The sequence below is a fragment of the Thalassophryne amazonica genome, chromosome 19, assembly GCF_902500255.1.
Source record: "Thalassophryne amazonica chromosome 19, fThaAma1.1, whole genome shotgun sequence".
Classification (NCBI taxonomy): domain Eukaryota; kingdom Metazoa; phylum Chordata; class Actinopteri; order Batrachoidiformes; family Batrachoididae; genus Thalassophryne; species Thalassophryne amazonica.
Genome location: NC_047121.1, coordinates 29,521,433 through 29,543,978, shown reverse-complemented (window position 1 = coordinate 29,543,978; position 22,546 = coordinate 29,521,433). Strand labels below are relative to the sequence as shown.

General features: G+C 41.4%; 1 protein-coding gene across 1 annotated transcript in view; it reads right to left on the bottom strand.

Moving 5' to 3' along the window:
* Positions 1–12,511: 12,511 nt before the first annotated feature.
* The window catches only part of apoba (apolipoprotein Ba), a 59,399-nt gene continuing 49,364 nt past the window's right edge, over positions 12,512–22,546 (bottom strand). The window contains 5 exon segments of the mRNA XM_034159886.1: positions 12,512–13,698; positions 13,794–13,980; positions 14,059–14,091; positions 14,718–14,829; positions 14,918–22,489. Coding sequence (XP_034015777.1) covers positions 12,514–13,698; positions 13,794–13,980; positions 14,059–14,091; positions 14,718–14,829; positions 14,918–22,489 — 9,089 coding nt within the window. The 3' untranslated portion in view covers positions 12,512–12,513.

Sequence of the window (22,546 nt, the reverse complement as noted above, 5' to 3'; positions counted from 1 at the left end):
CGTGCTCACAGGCAAATGACGTCATCGACAGGCGTGGAAAAACTCACGCATGCGCACGAGGGTTCAAGCTTGTTTGACGTAAAAACATATGAATGAAATCCATATAGTTTTTGAAAAAAATAAAAAGGTACGATACTTTATTGACAGACCTCGTACGAACACCTGAATGGCAAGGAGGTGAACTCACAGGTGACAGTTACAGGAAAAACCACTAGGTGTTGCTACATTTTTACTTTTTTTGTGAAAGGACAGTGCAAGTTCATGTACATCAGCATACAGTGAAGTAACAAGCCAGATTATAGCCATCAGCTAACTTTCATCTGATGTTCCACAGCATGTTCCTGATTGTGAGAAGAGACCGGACACCAGTCTCTTGCAGGGTCACATATAGACAAACATATTCACACCTGCACACACACCTACAGACAATTTAAAGTTTCCAATCCACCTAACCTGCATGTCTTTAGATGTGGGAGGAAGCTGGAGCACCCGGATGGAATCCACACAAACAAGGGGAGAACATGCAAACTCCACACAGAAAAACCACAGCCGGGAATAAATCCCATGATCTTCTTGCTGTGAGGCAACAGTTTTAGGGGAAAACAAGATGATATGTTCCCATTTGTCTCTGGTATATCACCCCTCTTAATTGCATCTCGAAATACCCCACTTCAGCTGGGGTATTACCAATTAAAACAGTGATAACTGCACTAACTTGTTTAGATAGTAGGAAATAATCTATTCTTGAACATGAAGAGTGTGGGTAAACTCCCTTTCATGGGGTGTAGAATTCTGCAGATGTCAACTAAACTCAGCTCATCTTCCAAAACATCAATACTTAACAGGATACTGTCAGAGCGTGAGCAGACACCTGCATATACCTGCCTACTTCATTTTGCAGCCAATCACATAGCCACTGATTCACAACAGGCTAAGGACTGCCCACATGGGGCCAGCCTAGGTGCAGAAATAAAAGTTAGCGTACAGGGGACATCTAGGCTCTTTGTTCCAGATGTTGCATGTGATCTGTACAAGACTCCAGCACTGATAGATGACTCTCTGTTTCAGTGTAGGCATCTTTCAATACAACATCTAAACGGTGAAGTCCGTTTCCTGTCCAATTCTTTTTGATACAGATAAGGATACAGGAGAAGTTTCTTCCTGTTGATAGCAAGATTGGCCCCCTTAACATTTCAAGTCAGGAACTTAAGCATATCTGTCATACTAATACTCTGTAGTTTTCTCTAGGCCCCTCCCCAATCGGACCGGGAGTGACATGTTTAGCCGCATGTTCTCCTTGAATTGCTGGCTGTCTGAGTGGTGTCCGAAAAATGAGGTGGGCTTCATAGATAATTGGCAACGCTTCTGGGGAAAACCTGGTCTTGTTAGGAGAGACGGCATCCATCCCACTTTGGATGGAGCAGCTCTCATTTCTAGAAATCTGGCCAATTTTCTTAAATCCTCCAAACCGTGACTATCCAGGGTTGGGACCAGGAAGCAGAGTTGTAGTCTTACACACCTCTCTGCAACTTCTCTCCCCTGCCATCCCCTCATTACCCCATCCCTGTAGAGACGGTGCCTGCTCCCAGACCACCAATAACCAGCAAAAATCTATTTAAGCATAAAAATTCAAAAAGAAAAAAATAATATAGCACCTTCAACTGCACCACAGACTAAAACAGTTAAATGTGGTCTATTAAACATTAGGTCTCTCTCTTCTGGTCCCTGTTAGTAAATTATATAATAATTGATCAACATATTGATTTATTCTGCCTTACAGAAACCTGGTACAGCAGGATGAATATGTTAGTTTAAATGAGTCAACACCCCCTAGTCACACTAACTGCCAGAACGCTCGTAGCACGGGCTGAGGCGGAGGATTAGCAGCAATCTTCCATTCCAGCTTATTAATTAATCAAAAACCCAGACAGAGCTTTAATTCATTTGAAAGCTTGACTCTTAGTCTTGTCCATCCAAATTGGAAGTCCCAAAAAACAGTTTTATTTGTTATTATCTATCGTCCACCTGGTCGTTACTGTGAGTTTCTCTGTGAATTTTCAGACCTTTTGTCTGACTTAGTGCTTAGCTCAGATAAGATAATTATAGTGGGCGATTTTAACATCCACACAGATGCTGAGAATGACAGCCTCAACACTGCATTTAATCTATTATTAGACTCAATTGGCTTTGCTCAAAATGTAAATGAGTCCACCCACCACTTTAATCATATCTTAGATCTTGTTCTGACTTATGGTATGGAAATTGAAGACTTAACAGTATTCCCTGAAAACTCTCTTCTGTCTGATCATTTCTTAATAACATTTACATTTACTCTGATGGACTACCCACCAGTGGGGAATAAGTTTCATTACACTAGAAGTCTTTCAGAAAGCACTGTAACTAGGTTTAAGGATATGATTCCTTCTTTATGTTCTCTAATGCCATATACCAACACAGTGCAGAGTAGCTACCTAAACTCTGTAAGTGAGATAGAGTATCTCGTCAATAGTTTTACATCCTCATTGAAGACAACTTTGGATGCTGTACCTCCTCTGAAAAAGAGAGCTTTAAATCAGAAGTGCCTGACTCTGTGGTATAGCTCACAAACTCGCAGCTTAAAGCAGATAACCCGTAAGTTGGAGAGGAAATGGCGTCTCACTAATTTAGAAGATCTTCACTTAGCCTGGAAAACGAGTCTGTTGCTCTATAAAAAAGCCCTCCATAAAGCTAGGACATCTTACTACTCATCACTAATTGAAGAAAATAAGAACAACCCCAGGTTTCTTTTCAGCACTGTAGCCAGGCTGACAAAGAGTCAGAGCTCTATTGAGCCGAGTATTCCTTTAACTTTAACTAGTAATGACTTCATGACTTTCTTTGCTAATAAAATTTTAACTATTAGAGAAAAAATTACTCATAACCATCCCAAAGACGTATCGTTATCTTTGGCTGCTTTCAGTGATGCCGGTATTTGGTTAGACTCTTTCTCTCCGATTGTTCTGTCTGAGTTGTTTTCATTGGTTGCTTCATCCAAACCATCAACATGTCTATTAGACCCCATTCCTACCAGGCTGCTCAAGGAAGCCCTACCATTATTTAATGCTTCGATCTTAAATATGATCAATCTATCTTTATTAGTTGGCTATGTACCACAGGCTTTTAAGGTGGCAGTAATTAAACCATTTGTTGTGTGGGCCACCAGAAGAGGAGGTACTGCTGGCCCACCACCACAAGATGGCGCCCTGCTTGAAGTGCGGGCTTCAAGCACGAGAGGGCGTCGGAGCGACCGGGAGTGACAGCTGTCACCCATCATCCGTACCAGCTGTCACTCATCCACTACTCATCACCACCACCATAAAGGCCGGACTGCAACTCCACCTCCCCGCCGAGAAATCAGCTACCATTCAGGTAATTTCTCTGCTGAACCTGATTCGAGCATTAGTCTGATCTCTTTTGCAGCCGTTTTCCTGGGACGGATTCCCTGTCTGCTGAGTTGGTGTTTGGTGTGGACTGCGACAGCTTCGCCTCCCACCCCACCCAGATAAGTGGTCGTCTCAGGAGCTGTTTGAGTGTGTTATCGGAGGTGGAGGTTCTCCCTCCTAACTGAACACTGACTGTGGGATTACTGAGTGTGCGAACTCACACTCATCAGTACTGTTTCTGTTCTCTGCCAGCAGTACCGGGTCTGACTGCTGAAGACAGTGGCCACCTGGGGCGCAGGGCTTGGCGGCTCCGGTGTTCTTCAGATCCGTTGGTGGTGGAAGCTGTGTGGGATCCGGCTCTTCTCTCGCCAGACTTCTTCTATCTTCGAGCCTGCCCACACGTCACCTTGTGTATAATTGACATTCCACCATATTGGTATTGTCTGTACTTCGTTGTGCGATTCACAACATTAAATTGTTACTTTTTGGCTTATCCATTGTCCGTTCATTAACGCCCCCTGTTGTGGGTCCGTGTCACGACACTTTCACAACACCATTACTTAAAAAGCCATCACTTGACCCAGCTGTCTTAGCTAAGTATAGGCCAATCTCCAACCTTCCTTTTCTCTCAAAAATTCTTGAAAGGGTAGTTGTAAAACAGCTAACTGATCATCTGCAGAGGAATGGTCTATTTGAAGAGTTTCAGTCAGGTTTTAGAATTCATCATAGTACAGAAACAGCATTAGTGAAGGTTACAAATGATCTTCTTATGGCCTCAGACAGTGGACTCATCTCTGTGCTTGTTCTGTTAGACCTCAGTGCTGCTTTTGATACTGTTGACCATAAAATTTTATTACAGAGATTAGAGCATGCCATAGGTATTAAAGGCACTGCGCTGCGGTGGTTTGATTCATATTTATCTAATAGATTACAATTTGTTCATGTAAATGGGGAATCTTCTTCACAGACTAAGGTTAATTATGGAGTTCCACAAGGTTCTGTGCTAGGACCAATTTTATTCACTTTATACATGCTTCCCTTAGGCAGTATTATTAGACAGCATTGCTTAAATTTTCATTGTTACGCAGATGATACCCAGCTTTATCTATCCATGAAGCCAGAGGACACACACCAATTAGCTAAACTGCAGGATTGTCTTACAGACATAAAGACATGGATGACCTCTAATTTCCTGCTTTTAAACTCAGATAAAACTGAAGTTATTGTACTTGTGTCGGGAAGGTGTCGTGACACGGACCCACAACAGGGGGCGTTACTGAACGGACAATGGATAAGCCAAAAGTAACAATTTAATGTTGTGAATCGCACAACGAAATACAGACAATAACAATAATGTGGATTGTCACTTGTACACAAGGTGACGTGTGGGCAGGCTCGAAGATAGAAGACGTCTGGTGAGAGAAGAGCCGGATCCCACACAGCTTCCACCACCAACGGATCTGAAGAACACCGGAGCCGCCAAGCCCTGCGCCCCAGGTGGCCACTGTCTTCAGCAGACGGACCCAGTACTGCTGGCAGAAAACAGAAACAGTTAATGGTGGGTGTGTGAATACACACCCAGCAATTGTGTAAAGCTTAGTTCCTCCAGGAGGGAAAACCTCCACCTCCAGATACAGAATCGCCCCTGAAGCTCCTGTCAGTCACTTCCCTGGAAGGAGTGAGAGGCGAAGACGCCGCGCTCACACTATCCGCCAATCCAGCTTCAGACTGTCACCACAGGAAAACGGCTGCACACAGAATAATATTCAGTCTCAGAAAATTCACAGCAGAGAAGGTTACCTGGAACGGTAGCTGATTTCTCCGCGAGGAGGTGGAGTTGCAGTCCGGCCTTTATGGTGATGGTGATGAGTGACAGCTGGTGCTGATAAGTGACAGCTGTCACTCCCAGCGGCTCTGACGCCCTCTCGTGCTTGGAGCCCGCACTCCAAGCAGGGCGCCATCTGGTGGTAGTGGGCCAGCAGGTCCTCCTCTTCTGGCGGCCCACACAACAACTTGGCCCCACAAATCTTAGAAACATGTTGTCTAACCAGATCCTTACTCTGGATGGCATTACCCTGACCTCTAGTAATACTGTGAGAAATCTTGGAGTCATTTTTGATCAGGATATGTCATTCAAAGCGCATATTAAACAAATATGTAGGACTGCTTTTTTGCATTTACGCAATATCTCTAAAATTTGAAAGGTCTTGTCTCAGAGTGATGCTGAAAAACTAATTCATGTATTTATTTCCTCTGCTGGACTATTGTAATTCATTATTATCAGGTTGTCCTATAAGTTCCCTGTAAAGCCTTCAGTTAATTCAAAATGCTGCAGCTAGAGTACTAACGGGGACTAGAAGGAGAGAGCATATCTCACCCATATTGGCCTCTCTTCATTGGCTTCCTGTTAATTCTAGAATAGAATTTAAAATTCTTCTTCTTACTTATAAGGTTTTGAATAATCAGGTCCCATCTTATCTTAGGGATCTCATAGTACCATATCACCCTAATAGAGCGCTTCGCTCTCAGACTGCAGGCTTACTTGTAGTTCCTAGGGTTTGTAAGAGTAGAATGGGAGGCAGAGCCTTCAACTTTCAGGCTCCTCTCCTCTGGAACCAGCTCCCAATTCAGATCAGGGAGACAGACACCCTCTCTACTTTTAAGATTAGGCTTAAAACTTTCCTTTTTGCTAAAGCTTATAGTTAGGGCTGGATCAGGTGACCCTGAACCATCCCTTAGTTATGCTGCTATAGACTTAGACTGCTGGGGGGTTCCCATGATGCACTGAGTGTTTCTTTCTCCTTTTGCTCTGTATGCACCACTCTGCATTTAATCATTAGTGATTGATCTCTGCTCCCCTCCACAGCATGTCTTTTTCCTGGTTCTCTCCCTCAGCCCCAACCAGTCCCAGCAGAAGACTGCCCCTCCCTGAGCCTGGTTCTGCTGGAGGTTTCTTCCTGTTAAAAGGGAGTTTTTCCTTCCCACTGTCGCCAAGTGCTTGCTCACAGGGGGTCGTTTTGACCGTTGGAGTTTTTCCGTAATTATTGTATGGCCTTGCCTTACAATATAAAGCGCCTTGGGGCAACTGTTTGTTGTGATTTGGCGCTATATAAATAAAATTGATTGATTGATTGATTAATACAACATCTCTATTTTGCTCTCATTCATCATATTTAACACAGAGAAATATATCCATGCAGATGGAACCATGTGAAAGCAACCTGACCTTGATCTCTCCCAGTGACCACAATGTACACATATACAAAGAAAGAATAAAAGAAAGGCAAAAAGCCTAACACACATGTGAGAACCATGCTTTTTTTCATGCCCCTGTTATGAAAATCGGGTGCTTTTCGTGACATGTTCTTTAAATTTTAATATTTATAATCCTCTCCTTTCTCGTAACTCTAATCATAACTACAATGTAAGTGTCTCCTGTCCCATAACCCCCCCAGACTCCCCTGTCACCCCACATTTAATTCCCCATGACAAAATTAATTTGCGTGCCTGTCACAAAAAGTGGCGCATTTTCGTGATATCATGACCCCATAGATTGAATGACTTTTCGTAATACCATCATGAATTGCCGTGAGACTGGATTGGGAGAAACATTGGTTTGATTATCCCCAGAACCAAACCAATGAAATAGTACATCTGTGAAACTCTTGAAGTCCCGATCCGGCACCTGCAACCCCCACCACCACACACACACACAACCACCATATATTCGTATTATTATTTACAGCACTAATGGGAAGAATAGTTTGTACAAATAGCTAGACAGTCAAAAATTGAGCGCCCCCCCCCCCCAAAAAAAACCCACCAGTCACTCCCTGTAACGCCCAAATAAAAGAATCAACACAAACAGTTCAACATATAGACCATAAATATAGGATAAATGTCCATTATATCCCTTTAGCAGCCGAGACAGTCCTTCACATAGGAAAAAGATGATAAAGGAACATAATATACCTGCTGCGTATGGAATGTAATTTTTACCCGTGAGAAAAACAGAACAAATGCAGTAATAAGGCAGTAACTACAACCCCTGGCAAAAATTATGGAATCACCGGCCTCGGAGGATGTTCATTCGGTTGTTTAATTTTGTAGAAAAAAAGCAGATCACAGACATGACACAAAACTAAAGTCATTTCAAATGGCAACTTTCTGGCTTTAAGAAACACTATAAGAAATCAGGAAAAAAAATTGTGGCAGTCAGTAACGGTTACTTTTTTAGACCAAGCAGAGGGAAAAATATATGGAATCACTCAATTCTGAGGAAAAAATTATGGAATCATGAAAAACAAAAGAACGCTCCAACACATCACTAGTATTTTGTTGCACCACCTCCGGCTTTTATAACAGCTTGCAGTCTCTGAGGCCTGGACTTAATGAGTGACAAACAGTACTCTTCATCAATCTGGCTCCAACTTTCTTTGATTGCTGTTGCCAGATCAGCTTTGCAGGTTGGAGCCTTGTCATGGACCATTTTCTTCAACTTCCACCAAAGATTTTCAATTGGATTAAGATCCGGACTATTTGCAGGCCATGACATTGACCCTATGTGTCTTTTTGCAAGGAATGTTTTCACAGTTTTTGCTCTATGGCAAGATGCATTATCATCTTGAAAAATGATTTCATCATCCTCAAACATCCTTTCAATTGATGGGATAAGAAAAGTGTCCAAAATATCAACGTAAACTTGTGCATTTATCGATGATGTAATGACAGCCATCTCCCCAGTGCCTTTACCTGACATGCAGCCCCATATCATCAATGACTGTGGAAATTTACATGTTCTTTTCAGGCAGTCGTCTTTATAAATCTCATTGGAACGGCACCAAACAAAAGTTCCAGCATCATCACCTTGCCCAATGCAGATTCGAGATTCATCACTGAATATGACTTTCATCCAGTCATCCACAGTCCACGATTGCTTTTCCTTAGCCCATTGTAACCTTGTTTTTTTCTGTTTAGGTGTTAATGATGGCTTTCGTTTAGCTTTTCTGTATGTAAATCCCATTTCCTTTAAGTGTTGACTCCAGTTTCCTCCCATTCATTCCTCATTTGTTTTGTTGTGCATTTTCGATTTTTGAGACATATTGCTTTAAGTTTTCTGTCTTGATGCTTTGATGTCTTCCTTGGTCTACCAGTATGTTTGCCTTTAACAACCTTCCCATGTTGTTTGTATTTGGTCCAGAGTTTAGACACAACTGACTGTGAACAACCAACATCTTTTGCAACATTGCGTGAAGATTTAACCTCTTTTAAGAGTTTGATAATCCTCTCCTTTGTTTCAATTGACATCTCTCATGTTGGAGCCATGATTCATGTCAGTCCACTTGGTGCAACAGCTCTCCAAGGTGTGATCACTCCTTTTTAGATGCAGACTAACGAGCAGATCTGATTTGATGCAGGTGTTAGTTTTGGGGATGAAAATTTACAGGGTGATTCCATAATTTATTCCTCAGAATTGAGTGAGTCCATATTTTTTTTCCCTCTGCTTGGTCTAAAAAAGTAACTGTTACTGACTGCCACAATTATTTTTCCTGATTTCTTATAGTGTTTCTTAAAGCCAGAAAGTTGCCATTTGAAATGGCTTTAGTTTTGTGTCATGTCTGTGATCTGCTTTTTTCCTACAAAATTAAACAACTGAATGAACATCCTCCGAGGCTGGTGATTCCATAATTTTTGCCAGGGGTTGTATATTGCTTTGCTCCTTTAACGGTGTTGAACACAACCATTGAACCACACGAATATGACGATAATTGTATGTTATCTAAAGAAGACGGAATGACTCATGTCTAAATGGAGCCGTGAACGGCTCCTTGATTGACCCGATATTCAGCAGTGTCCTCTCTGTCCCTGCGGGATCTTCATCTGGCCCTCTTGGAAATAAACTCCATCACCTCCTCAGAAGAGGTGAAGATGTGTTGGATATTGTCCACATCTCTCATCTCATCCGAGTACAACATAGTGTATCGAAACCCTTTCTCCTGCAGCTGTTTCTTCACTCTGTCAAATTTTTGGTGCTCCTGATTAATGTCCTGAGGAAGATCCTGAAAGAAAGAAATCCTCTTTCCTCACCATTCCACAGGCTCCTTCTCTCGAGCTGCTCGCGGCACCGCCTCTCTGGCTCCAAACCTCAGGGAACGTACCATGACATGCTGGACTCTACTGCTCCGCTGACCTGCTCTGTGGGTGCGCTCAATTTCAAATTCCAGGCCCATTTCAATATCCAAATCTTCTGCAATAACCTTCTGCACAAACGTCTTCATGTCTCGATCTTTGGCGCCCTCCTCTATTCCAACTACACAAATGTTATTCCGGCGGTCGGCGTCTTCAAGGTACTTTACTTTCTCCTGCAGCTGGCTGATGGTTTCGGTCGCCATGCCTACTGTGGCATTCAGGCTTTAACTGTGATCTTCCCGGACTGATATTCGAGTCTTGGGTTCCATCACTTAAGCTCCCAAACTTATCCACCGCTGTCTGAACTGCACCCATGCCGGATTTTAATCCTCTCATATGGAAGTGATGTTCTGTAGCAGTGTTTTAATAGTCGTTGTCTCGGCTGCGGTGTCTGTCGTGATGGGTTTGGAGTAACTGCTATGTTATCTTCTGTGCTTCCCTCCATCTGCCGTGTGAGGCTCCTTAAACCGTACTGCGTAAGAGTTTTCTGGACTTGTTCTATAATAAAAAGGTTAAGGTGAGTGGCTCTGCAACAATTACACTGTGCAGCCATGTCGAATGATTGCTCCACTGGAAATCTCAAGGAAGATAATTTAGTATTTTTAATATTTAAAATGACATAAACAAATTAAAATGTGTGAAATACCAAATGTAAGTACTTGTGTAGGGCACTGTATGTCCAAACATCCATTGGTGCCAATTCTTATCCCTGAATTCTGTAACGTGAAGCAGATGACAGTCCACAGCTCCTCTACTAGGGGAGCTATGATGATAAGGGTCTATTGGCGGCCATTTTGGACGCCATTTTGAATCTTAAACCCATGAAAGATTTTAGTTTAGGCACAAATGAATTTGCTGTGACCTGCAATGGTCTTCCCATTGAATCTCTGCAATATTTAAGTTGTTTATATGTTGTTTAAAGGTGTTTTAGAGAAAAACCCTATTTTGGCAGCCATCTTGTACACCATCTTGGATAACTGGCTTGAGGCCTGCTTCTGTTTTTGGGAACATCCTGATTGTGTTTTGGGGTCATCTAAGGAACCTAAAAAAGTTGGTTTGGTTTAGTCCTGGTGGTGGTGGTGGTGGTGGTGGTGGTGCCAAGGCCTGTCCCCATTTACAGCTGTGGACTGAGACAACTGAGAAGTGTCTTGTCCAGGTCTCTGGACAAGACACTTCTGATGAAGCTTCCAACATTATAAATACAAGGAATAAATGAAGGAATTAATTTGTTTCTATATGGAAGAAACTGTGAGACAAATTGCAGTCAAAACTGATATGAATTTAATTTCATTCATTGTGAAATAGCAATTTACACGCAGAACCTTCATATTGCATTCATTTTAGTAATTACATCTGACATCAGAATCACAAAATGCACACAAGATGCAACAATTTAATGTATTTTCCTGAGTATAAGTCACATTTTTATTACTAGTTTGTGAGGTTCTGTGAAATACAGTGCATCCAGAAAGTATTCACAGCACTCCACTTTTTCCACATTTTGTTATGTTATAGCCTTATTTCCAAAATAGAGCAAATTCATTTTCACCCTCAAAATTCTACTCACAACACCCCTTAATGAAAACATAAAAAAAGGTTTTGTTTTTTTTTTTTATTTTTTTTGCAAATTTATTAAGAATAAAAAGCTAAGAAATCATGCACAGATGTGTTCACACCCTTTGCTCAAAACTTTGTTGATGAACCTTTGGCCACAATTACAGCCTCAAGTCTTCTTGAATATGATGCCACAAGCTTGGTGCACCTATCTTTGGGCCCATTCGTCTTTGCAGCACATTTCAAGCTCTATCAGGTTGGATGGGAAGCGTAGGTGCACAGACATTTTCAGATGTCTCCAGATATTCAGGTCTGGGCTCTGACTGGGCCACTCAAGGACATTCACAGAGTTGTCCTAAAGCCACTCCTTTGATATCTTGGCTGTGTGCTTAGGGTCATTGTCCTGCTGAAAGACGAACCGTCGTCCAATTCTGAGGTCAAGGGCACTCTGGAGCAGGTTCACTCAAGTTCAGGAGCAGACTCCAATTAAGCTATAGAAACATCTCAAGGATGATCAGTGGAAACAGGTGACACCTGAGCTCAATTTTGCGCTTCATGGCAAAGTCTGTGAATACTTACATACTTACATGTGATTTCTTAGATTTTTAATTTTAAATAAATTTGCAAACAAACAAACAACAACCTTTTTTCACATTGTCATTATGGGGTATTGTGTGCAGAACTTTGAAGAAAAAAAGACTTTCATCCCTGACATTCACCCCAATGTCAGGGTGCTGCCATACAAGGCGCTCACTACACACCAGGAGCAATAGGGGATTAAAGGCCTTGCCCAAAGGCCCTTAGTAATTTTCCAGTCAGGTGGGGATTTGAACCCATGATCTTCTGGACTCAAGCCCAACACCTTAACCACTAGACCATCACCTCCCCTATATAAGGCATAAGGCATTTTGGAATAAGGCTGTAACAAAATGTGGAAAAGGTGCAGTGATGTAAATATTTTCTGGATGCACTGTGTACTCAGGTGCAATTTATATACTGAAAAACATGTATTTGTATTTCATAATAATATTAATAATAATAATATAATTCTAATAATAATAGTAACTATTACCATAGTAGGACTTTCACAGGAATCAAAGCCCTAAATGAAATGAACTCCAATAATAAAAGGATGAATGCCAGTAATAAGAAATGCACCACAATAATGCACAAAAAAAAAAAAAATTAATGATCTGATCATCCAGAAAAAAGGTATGACTTGTACTGGAGTGCGAGCTCTACTCCAGTGTGGCTTATATTCTGGAAAATATGATAATTGTCAACAAGCAAAAAGTTTCTTTTTTCCCCCCCACAATGTCAAAATTCAGGTTGTGTACAGTTGCATGAATTATTGTCTGGATCGTGTCGGCCATTCACTAAAAGATTTCCAATAGAATGGCAAAGGAATGTCGATTTCTATTATTTTATTCCTCACTCTGATGTACGGTCGCATGCTCTCAGACGCTGCTGTCATTAATTGTGTGCTGCCATTCATTACATTCTTTATGTGTGGCTGCAAACTACTGATAAACTCTTTGATATCTTCATTTATACGCTCCATGGAAACCTCATTATAAGCCTTTTGAACCTTCTGTTTGGAGAGTTCGCTGTAGTCACCCATACTTCTCTTTACCTCCCCAATGCCTCGTTTTGAGGACTGCAGAACCTGTGCAGAAATGGCATCAATTTTGGAAGCAACTATAAGGTTTTTATCTTTCAGATAGGCAATGACTTCATTGCCTTTTTTAGAAATCACCTGGAAAAGGTCACTAACCATCTTACGAAGAGCCTTAAACCACATTTGTAATGAATGTTTTATCTGCTTGTTCATCGATCTCAAAGAGATCTTCAAGTTGTCCATCAGCTTATTTCCATTAACAACAACACTGGTTCCGGGAATGATAAAGTCAACTTGTCTGATTTTATTACCAATGGCCACCATGAGGCTGTCAAACCTTTGAATGGATCTGTCAGTGGTTCTTGATGCTGAATGACGGGCTTGACGGAAGACATCCAGGCCTGTTATACTCTCATCAGATCCAGGAAGAGAAAAGGTCATCTCACTCAAGAACTTTATGACCGCATCTAACAAGGCATAGATGTTCTGTTCACTGCGGGTTAAGAGCTGTTTGACTTTGATCGTCCACTCGTCTGTAACATCTTGCATGTCAGTGGATAGGACAGTGTCAGTGGCTTTCTTATACATGTGTTTGCCTTGATCACTGAGTTGTTCCAGAGAATTCTGCAGTGTGTTGAGAGATTCAGGAATCTCCCGATAGGCTCCTTCGATGACACTGAAAACAGAGTTCTTCAGTTTTGTGCCGCCACGCTTGAGATCAAAGCCAAAGTGAGCAGTGTGATACTTGTTAATAAACTTGAGCACAGCATCTGTAATGGCAGGAATCCTGTCCTTGGACCCCTCAACCACATCCTGGAGGACATCCAGATTCCAGAACGTCTGCAGGCTTATCTTCCTGGAGCTTCTCAAAGTGGCTTTGACAGTCAAAATATTAGTATCCCTCTCAGGATTAGACTGAAGGTGGAAAAAGAAATCAGAGAACACAATCATTAAAACAGTGTCAATTTCCACTTGATATCACATCAAACAATAACATAAAAGTATCTTACCAGGTTTCGACTGAACAGTTTTCCATAAATGTGTGACGGAGATGTTTGATGAACTTTCAGTCCAAGGAAACCACATGAAGGAGAAGACATGGATGCAGTGATTCCATCTTTTCGAGATGCAAAGCGAATGTTCCCATCAACAAAAGAGGGACTTGTGATGCTGACATTCACAGTGTGATGAGATTCTCTTCAAAGAGAGAAAAACGTGGTTTTATGGCAGTTTTCCAACCATACTTTGATCAACTATTCCTTTGAATACACTTACATTCCACCACCCAGAGAAGTTTGCTGCTTTATCCTGAAGGAAAGAAGGCATGTTCAAAATTACAAGGCATGCTGTGCATTGTTTTGAAATAAATAAGAGAACATAATTAAGGTAAGAAGTCTACATCCTCCTCATCAGACACATAAAATGGACTGCATTTATATAGCGCTTTTCCAACTTGCATCAGACGCTCAAAGTGCTTTACAATAATGCCTCACATTCACCCCGATGTGAGGGTGCTGCCATACAAGGCGCTCACTACACACCGGGAGCAACGCAGGGGTGGGCAACAAGGCCCGAGATACTGCAGGTTTTCCTTGCAACCAATCACCTCACCAGGTGGGTTGCTGATGAGCTTCTCCCCTGCATATAAACACCTGGTCATCAAATAAATCACCTGCTGAGACACCTGAACATTAATGAAATCACCTGCGAAGGTGACTGGTAGCAAGGAAAACCTGCAATGTCTCGGCCCTTTATGGCACATGATTGCCCACCCTGGAACTAGAGGATTAAGGACCTTGCCCAAGGGTCCTTAGTGATTTTCTGGTCAGGCTGGGATTTGAACCAAGGATCATTAAAGCAAAATTAAAGAAACAACTTATTTCTGAATTAATTTGGTTAGAATACAAAAAAATCCACAATATAAACCCACTTACCTCATGTTTCGTGCAAACACATGCTGCCAGTCAACATTTATGTCATTATGAATTAAGTTGCATTTCCCATTTAGATTGATGATGTCATTATCAAATCCAAGAGTTGCTCTGGCTAAAGGAATTTACAGAAAATGAAATATGACCAATGACACCTTGAAGTGATGCATAACAATCAATTACACAGTCTATATCAGTCTTACCTGTAAGTTCATACTCCAAGAAGATCATGGTTGAAGTACAGCTTGATGTCAGTGAAGTCAAAAGGCTGGAATCCTGTTTTTCCACACTGGCAGTTGTCATCACAGTATATATTGGTGAAGAAACGTTGAGAGCGGCAGTCAGTTGACCAAAAGCTGGGATGGTTACACTTGTTGGCAAATGTAGGGCAAATTCAGGAATTTCAATTTTTTGCTTGGGAATGATGATTGTTGGAAGCTCCAAATCGGAAAAACGGTTTGTGATTTCACTGAGGCTGAGTACTTGTGGCAGGGTGAAAGATGAGATGGTGATATCATACTGTGGGATCTTCAGTAAGAGGAAGGATATTTTTCCTTGTAGATACTCTGTGTTGATATCATAACTGGGCACTGACATTTTTGGCAAACCAGGCAGAATAATATCAAAGGCTGTAGTGGTGATCACCTTCGGAATGTTCAAGTTCTTCAGATCAATTAAAAATGGTTCTATATGCAAGTTTGAAAATGGCACATCAAAGGCTGGAACTGAGATTGTAGGGGGTATGGTTAGATGATCAGCGACTTCATTGTTTTCAAAGTGTATGTCAGTGTTCCTTATGGAGTGCTGGATTACTTTTATCCAAGCAGGCAGTGCAATACTTGTCTCAGGGATGCTGAAAGTGACACCGTTTTCAAATACTGTAGTCGGTATTGCAAGTTCCAGGCCATCCGTGGTCTTTGCATACACTATGCTGGTCGAGATGTTGAAGAATTGCAAATCGTCCACATTTGTGACCTGATTAAACTTGAGCATGTCCCAAAGAGTCTTCTGATAGACAGGAAGCTTTATAGACTTTAAGAAAGCAAGATGACCTTCCACTGATCCCGCCAAGTCCATGCGTACCTCGTGTTCATCATTGAACATCAACAAATCACAAGCATGGATGAGGGATGTTAGTTGTTTCTTCCCCCTCCAGCTGAAAGACTGCTTCTCTGACGTAATGGCGAGGTTGATGATCTGCAGGAGTCCAACATGTCCAAAACTACTTGGCTGGCTAGCATCAAAGTTTAATGTAGACTTGAAGGATGTTAAAGGAATAAACTCTAGCAATCCGTCAGCGACGTGTTTTCCATTTGTTGTGAAAGATGCAAACTCAACATTGTTATTGCTTGTGTAGTCAACCTTTGCAATTATACGACGCAGGGAGACCTCCAGGGTAAAGACCTTATTCATATCAAAGTGGAAGATATTGCTTGTGCTTTGTTTTTGTTTCTGTTGGTTGTCTATGTTAGTGATGAATCCAGTCTTGACAGTTGAATGCAACACATTGGTATTAATGTAGAAATTTGCCTCATTATTCAGTTCTCCAGCAAAATGACAGCTGTCCACGAGGAGAATGTCTGACCTCCCTTTGATTGAGGTGTCCAATGATACGTAGGAAGAAAGGGCTTCAAGTACCAGATTGAGATCAATGTTTCCCTCTCCGATAGACTCTATCTGTGGAATATTAAACATATATTTAGCATTCACAGTGGTGGCTACATTTGGTCTGGTCTTTGTATTTCCGAGGACTTCCTGAGTGAATTCTGCTTTAAGGATGGGCAGATCGAGTTTTACGTTATTGGTTACAGAAGCTTCCACACTCCGTTTGTTAAGATTAACGCCACATTTATGAGTTCCTTCAACATTCATGTGTTCTAGTGTCAGCGTAGAGGCCAATTTCATTCCTCTTTTCTTTGTGAAACTGGTAGTACCATCAACTTTCAGTTTTAAAATGTCAAACACAGATGTTGAGAAAGCTCCAAACCGGGTAACAATGTCAGACTCGTTATAAAGGCCAGCATTAGCACTTAGCGTAATCACAGCAGATTTGAAGGAGAAGTCATACGTTATGTTACCCAACGCTGGGATGCTAATGCTGTTTTGAACACTAGGTAGTGTGAATGTAGGAAGCTTCATCTGACTAAAAGCTTCTGGCACATCGATTACAGGCAACTCAAAAGAGGGTAGTACAAGAGTGTAGGATGGGACAGAGAAACCCAGTGCTGGGATTTTGACATTTGGTGTACTGACCTCCTTGGGAACAAAGAAGCTAAAAAGGGGTAATTGTGCTCTAAAAGGAGAAACATCAATATTTAGGATTGGCACTTTATATCCAGGCACAGCAAGAAATCTGGCAGGCTGGTTAGATGTATCAATCTTATGTTTGATATACTGCGACTTTGCTTGGTTGTATGAATCTTTTAGCTGTGTAAAAACTTTGTCTCTACATTGTTCAAATTTAGCCTGTATAGTTTTGGCTTTGTCATTGATTACATTATAGATTGGCTCGAGGTGCAAATCAAAGCTATGCAAATCAGGATTCTTATAGTAATGAAGCCTCATATTCAGATCAAAGGATTGTTGAGGTGTGGTAAGTAAGGCTTTGAATCCAACATTTTCCCACAGAGAAAGTTCTTTGACCTCAGGGGTTTTCACTTCTACATAAGGAATGGTCATCTCAGGTATAGAGAGAGGAACAAGCAAAAATTCCAGATTTGCTTCTCCATTAGCCAGTAAATGGAAAAACATGTTCTTTTCATTATTTTCTGCTGTGAAATTGTGATTGTACTTGTACTGATTGAATCTTGACAAAGTAAACCAACAAACGTGTTGCTTGTGGGAGTTCAGAATAATGCAGTAATCATTTTGGAGATCTACCTTCCCAGTGAGCTTCAGTGGGAAAGCAATCTTCGAGTGTAGCTTATTCTTAGCATCAAGTGTAATCTCAAATGGATGGGCCATGAATTCAAAGGAGTTAGACATGGATCCAGTCAGACTCCCAGTGAGTTCAACATCATGAGATGCCGTCAGCGCAACTTTCAAGTCTCCAACGTGAGCCTCTCCATGGTAAACTGTCACGGTCTTCTTGACAGATGGAATGTCAACCTCACATCTTCCTTCGACAGTAACATGGTGTAGCGCGACTGATTCAGCAGTCAGTCTTCGCTTCACTTTCAGGGCTTTACAATCAGTTTCTCCTATAAAACTTAACTTTGCAGTGTTAAAAAAGAGATTGAATTCCATCTTGCTTTTGTGTACTCCCTCATCAGTGTAGTCTTGAATGGACCACTTTCCATTTCCAATAGTTTCACAGGTCACCATAATTCCTCCAGAATCTGTGGTGAGAGCTGATTTCTGTGTCATACTTGCCTGACTCGAAATCTCCCATGCTGGGATGTTCAGGCTGTGATTGTAGGTCGTATCCAAGGCTGCAGAGATGCCACTTTTTAATGTGAGTGCCATGTTGTTGGCCAAATTTGCCATGTACTTTTGGGTTGTGGCCTTAGAAAAAGTTTTGGCAGAAGCTTCAGCAGATGAGCCCGTGAGTGTCAGGGATCCTTCATGATCAACGGAGAAGGCCTCATGTGTTGCTTTCACTGTCTCCGTGAATAACAGCTTCTTCATTCTTGGTGCTTCTAACAAAGCGGTGGCATCAAAGGTGTATTCAAGGAGCGAGATACTAGATTTGGCTTGTGAGGTCAAAGTGGCTGTAAACTGTGGGGTTTTTGATGTTACAGTGGAATTCTCAATTTTTCCCATTATTAAAAGGTTGTAATGTGGGGAGTGCAGTTTAAGTTCTCCTTGGAGTTTACCGAAAACTGGAATACAAATATAACTTCCAAGTTCAGGCATTGTGATTTCTGGAATGGGAAGCATTGCAATTTCAAAGTCATTCAGATTTAATTTTGGGATGCTGATGGTTGGAATTTTAATTTCTGTAAGAGTTATTTCTGGTAGGGTTACATCTGGAAGGTCGCATAAATAAAGAACCTTTAAGTCACCAAAGATTTCCTCCGGGTTCGGCCACTCAATCTCATATCCTCTGATGTCGTCTATGATTGCAACTATTTTTGTTTTTATGATCTCAAAATCTATTACAAAAGCGGGAACTGTGTATGACTCGAGGATGGTAAACTCAGGGATGGGGATTTGGGCTGGGATTTTGATCTCGTACAGTTTGTTCAGGTTGATTGTAAATGCTGGAATGACCAGGTCTGTGAGGGGTACGGTAAAAGTGGAAACTTGAATCTCAGCTCTTTTCAGTACATCCAATAACCGCTCGACAGCCCTCTTGACCCGGCCGATGATCTCATTGTCTTTTAGCACTTTTCCGATTGCATCCATCAGTCGATTGAACTGAACAGAAACGTAGGCAACAATATTAGTGTAGGACTGACTTGCTTTTTCAAGGGAAATGTAAATTTCATCCCTGAGATCCATATCAAGGACTCTTTGTTTCGCGTCCTCCAGCATATCCTGCACTTTCAGTTTGATGTCCTTGTAAATTGTCGAGTCGATGACTTTACCGAGTTTCTTCATAGCATCAGCCACCTTTGTGTTTTTCAGGTTGGTCAAGAAAGTATAGATGGAATTTTGTAACTCTCTGAAAAATTCTTTAACAGCATTAATTTTTTGCACAATATTATACTTTTTAATTTGCTGATTGATATACTTTGTTAGTTCAGCAATTTTCCTGTTAGCCTTGTCAACAAATGTGCTGTAGTCAAATTCCTTTAGTGACTTAAGCAATGAAGAAATGCTTTCTTTCAGCTCATCAACACTTTTCTTCAGGTCAAATTCTCTTAGATGTGCTGTCGCTTGTTGTATGAACTGCATTATTTTATCATAAGCATTCTCGAGGTTGATAGATTTCAGAGTGTTAACCAGCGACTGTACAGTTTGTTCAATTTTGAAATCCTTGATGAGGACAACTGTTTGATCCAATAGCTGTTTAAATTTCTTGTCAAGATTGTACCTCAGGAATAGATCCCTAATATAGGAATATACTGTGTTGAGTTTGTTGGGGATTTCGTATTCATCAATCCAGTTGACAATAACGTCATGAATGGATTCAATCACTGCCGCGATCTCTGCAGAGGGTATCTTATATGACAGCTGCTCAATGTACTTAGCCACATCAACTGAACGAATGTAAGCTTTTACATCTTGGAAAAACGTTTGGACATCAAAGTTCTGAATGGCCTGTTTTAATTCAGAAGCTTTTTCTTTTATTTTCTGCAGGATTCCATATTTGTGATCAAGGTCTTGTAGCCATGTGGCACTTGTCTCTGTGAGCTTCTCTAAATTAACTTGTCTGATGATATCCTCAAAAGCATCCATTGCTTTGACCAGGGAATTCTTGACTTGATAAATTTTGTCCAAGTTGTGGAGGTTGTTTCCAATTTGTGAGAGGATATTTGATATCATGTCAGTAAAATGTCCTGTCTCTACATATTCTCTGAGCATAACAATGATGTCTTTAATTTTGAGTGCAACATCTAACACTGTACTTTCCAAATTCTCTTTTAACTTTTCCATAATGAGTTCCAAGTCATCCATTTCTATAGCAAACTCATCTGTTAAATAAGTAATTTTCTCTTTTATTTTATTCATTTTTCTGTCTAAATCCAGTTCCCTCATGTACTTTTTCACTTGCCTTGGCAGCTGGTTCAACTTGGCTCGAAATTCAGCGATTGTTTGATTAATATCGAGTTCATTAATGAAGCGTTGAAGGGATTCTAGGCCTTTTACAAGAGTGTTTTTAATATGTTCAAAAGCAGCGGGAAGGCTCTCGATGAATGGCATCTCAATAATATGGCAGTCACTGTCCTTGTCATACTTAAGGAAACCGGCCATACTGAACTCTTGTTTTGTTGGCTTTGATCTTTCCCGTACATCTGTATTCAATTTGCTGAAAAAATTTGTTAATATTATTCCAGAAAACTCAACTCCGATTTTCTCCCGGTTATTATAACTGATGATGTCCTGGTTATAAGTGTGGTCATTCAGCTTGGATTCAGAGTTCCAGGATACAGCTTGCTCATTTGGTGTCAAGAGTCCATCAACTTTGTTATCTATATGAGTGGAAGTTTCCCCTGAAGGCAGCATGTGTGTGGTTGATAACTGGTTGTCGTGGGAATATGCCAGAGCAAGAGGCTCGGCTTTAACCAGCAGTTTACTGTGCAAGTGGCCAGTGTGCTTCCCGTACAGATTCAGTTCCCCATCGCTGTTGACAAGGGCATTAATAGTGAGGCTGAATGGCACTGCCAGGGTGCGCATGGTGCTGTTAAAATGCAGGTCCTTTGAATTAATTTCTGTTTCACAGTTTGATTTGGAGGAGAATCCTGCAAACTCTAATTCACAGTTGTGACTGAGTTGGGCATTCAGAACATTTCCAGCTGTGGTGAATTTAACTGTTCCAGCCAAATCAGCATAGCTGAATTCGTAGGTGTGATTAAAGTCTTGGTCGTCTCCGTAAGCTCCCTTCATGCTTCCGCTGAGGTCCATCTTAAGCGGCTCAAGCTTTAAGTGCCCTTCATTGTTCAAGCTGGCATCATAGAACTTCAGGCCATTTTTTACATCCAATGACATAATGAAAGGTTTTATGTCAATCTTAGAGTCTTGGTTGTAGTAAAAATCTTCACAGATGACATTGTTTGATTTGGAGCGGAGGGCTAGTGTCCACAAAGTGATGGTCAGTGTGTGGCTATTGTCTGTTCTCATGTTCTTTAGTGTTCCAATTGTGTTGCTGGTTAAGCTCAAAGCTTTTTGGTTCAACACAATATCCATATTGTGTCTCGTGGTGACATTATGTGCATAGCCCTTGACCACACTGTGCAATGTTGCTTCGTTATATTTGACTTTACCCTCAATGTTCCACTCTCCTTTGCTTTCCTCAGCCAGGGCTTTTGTCTTGGAGGACAGGAGTGCACCGCTGCTATCTATGCCACCATTGAAGATATTCTCAAACATCACCAGACTACACTGAAGGCTGTTGGTTCCACTTGTAGTCAGACCATTTCTGCCAACCACAACAGAAGCCTTGTGCAATCCATGGCCGACATCCAAGGTGAGAGAACCCTCAGAGTTCAACTCCAGACCATTTGAATCCAGGGATCCTGTTATAAGTGAGTATGCCCTATTTGTTACATCATCTGCCTGAGACTCCATTTTGATAATGACCATTTGTCTGGACACACCAAGTTCAACTCTGTTACTGAGTGATGTGTCCAGTGGTGTGGCGACAGCGTGACACTTAATAGTCAGCTGTGCATCTTTATATTTCAGCTCTGCTACATATTTAAGGATATTGTGTGCCTTTGTTTTTGACACAACGTTCAGTTCCGAGTTTAGGTAGGCTCCGTGGATAGTGTTGTGAACTTGAACAAATGGCAAGTTGACATGCAAAATGGACTCCCCTGTTCCTTTGTTCTCTCGCATATTCATGGTGTACTTATACGTGTAGGAGGAATTAGCATGCAGTGATCCTATTTTAAGGTTTCCATCCAAAGTGCCATCTCCTGTGACATCTTCTGAATCTAGAACAGCACCTGACTCAGCAGAAGAATGCAGAGAGGCGTGAAGACCCAGTGGACTGGAAGCTTCAATCTTGTAGGTTTCCCTTGCAATAATTTTTTCTGGCACATTTTTCTTGTACTGCCACCGACAGGTTTCTACGATGCTGAAGCTCGTCATAAGGAGGCTGTGGCTGAAGGAACTATCCACACCATACTTAATGGTTCCCCCTGAATTACCTGACAATAGTCCTGTTCCTTTAAAATATAGACAGAAATTATATGGGTGTCAGTATCTTTGTTCCAAGCACAAAT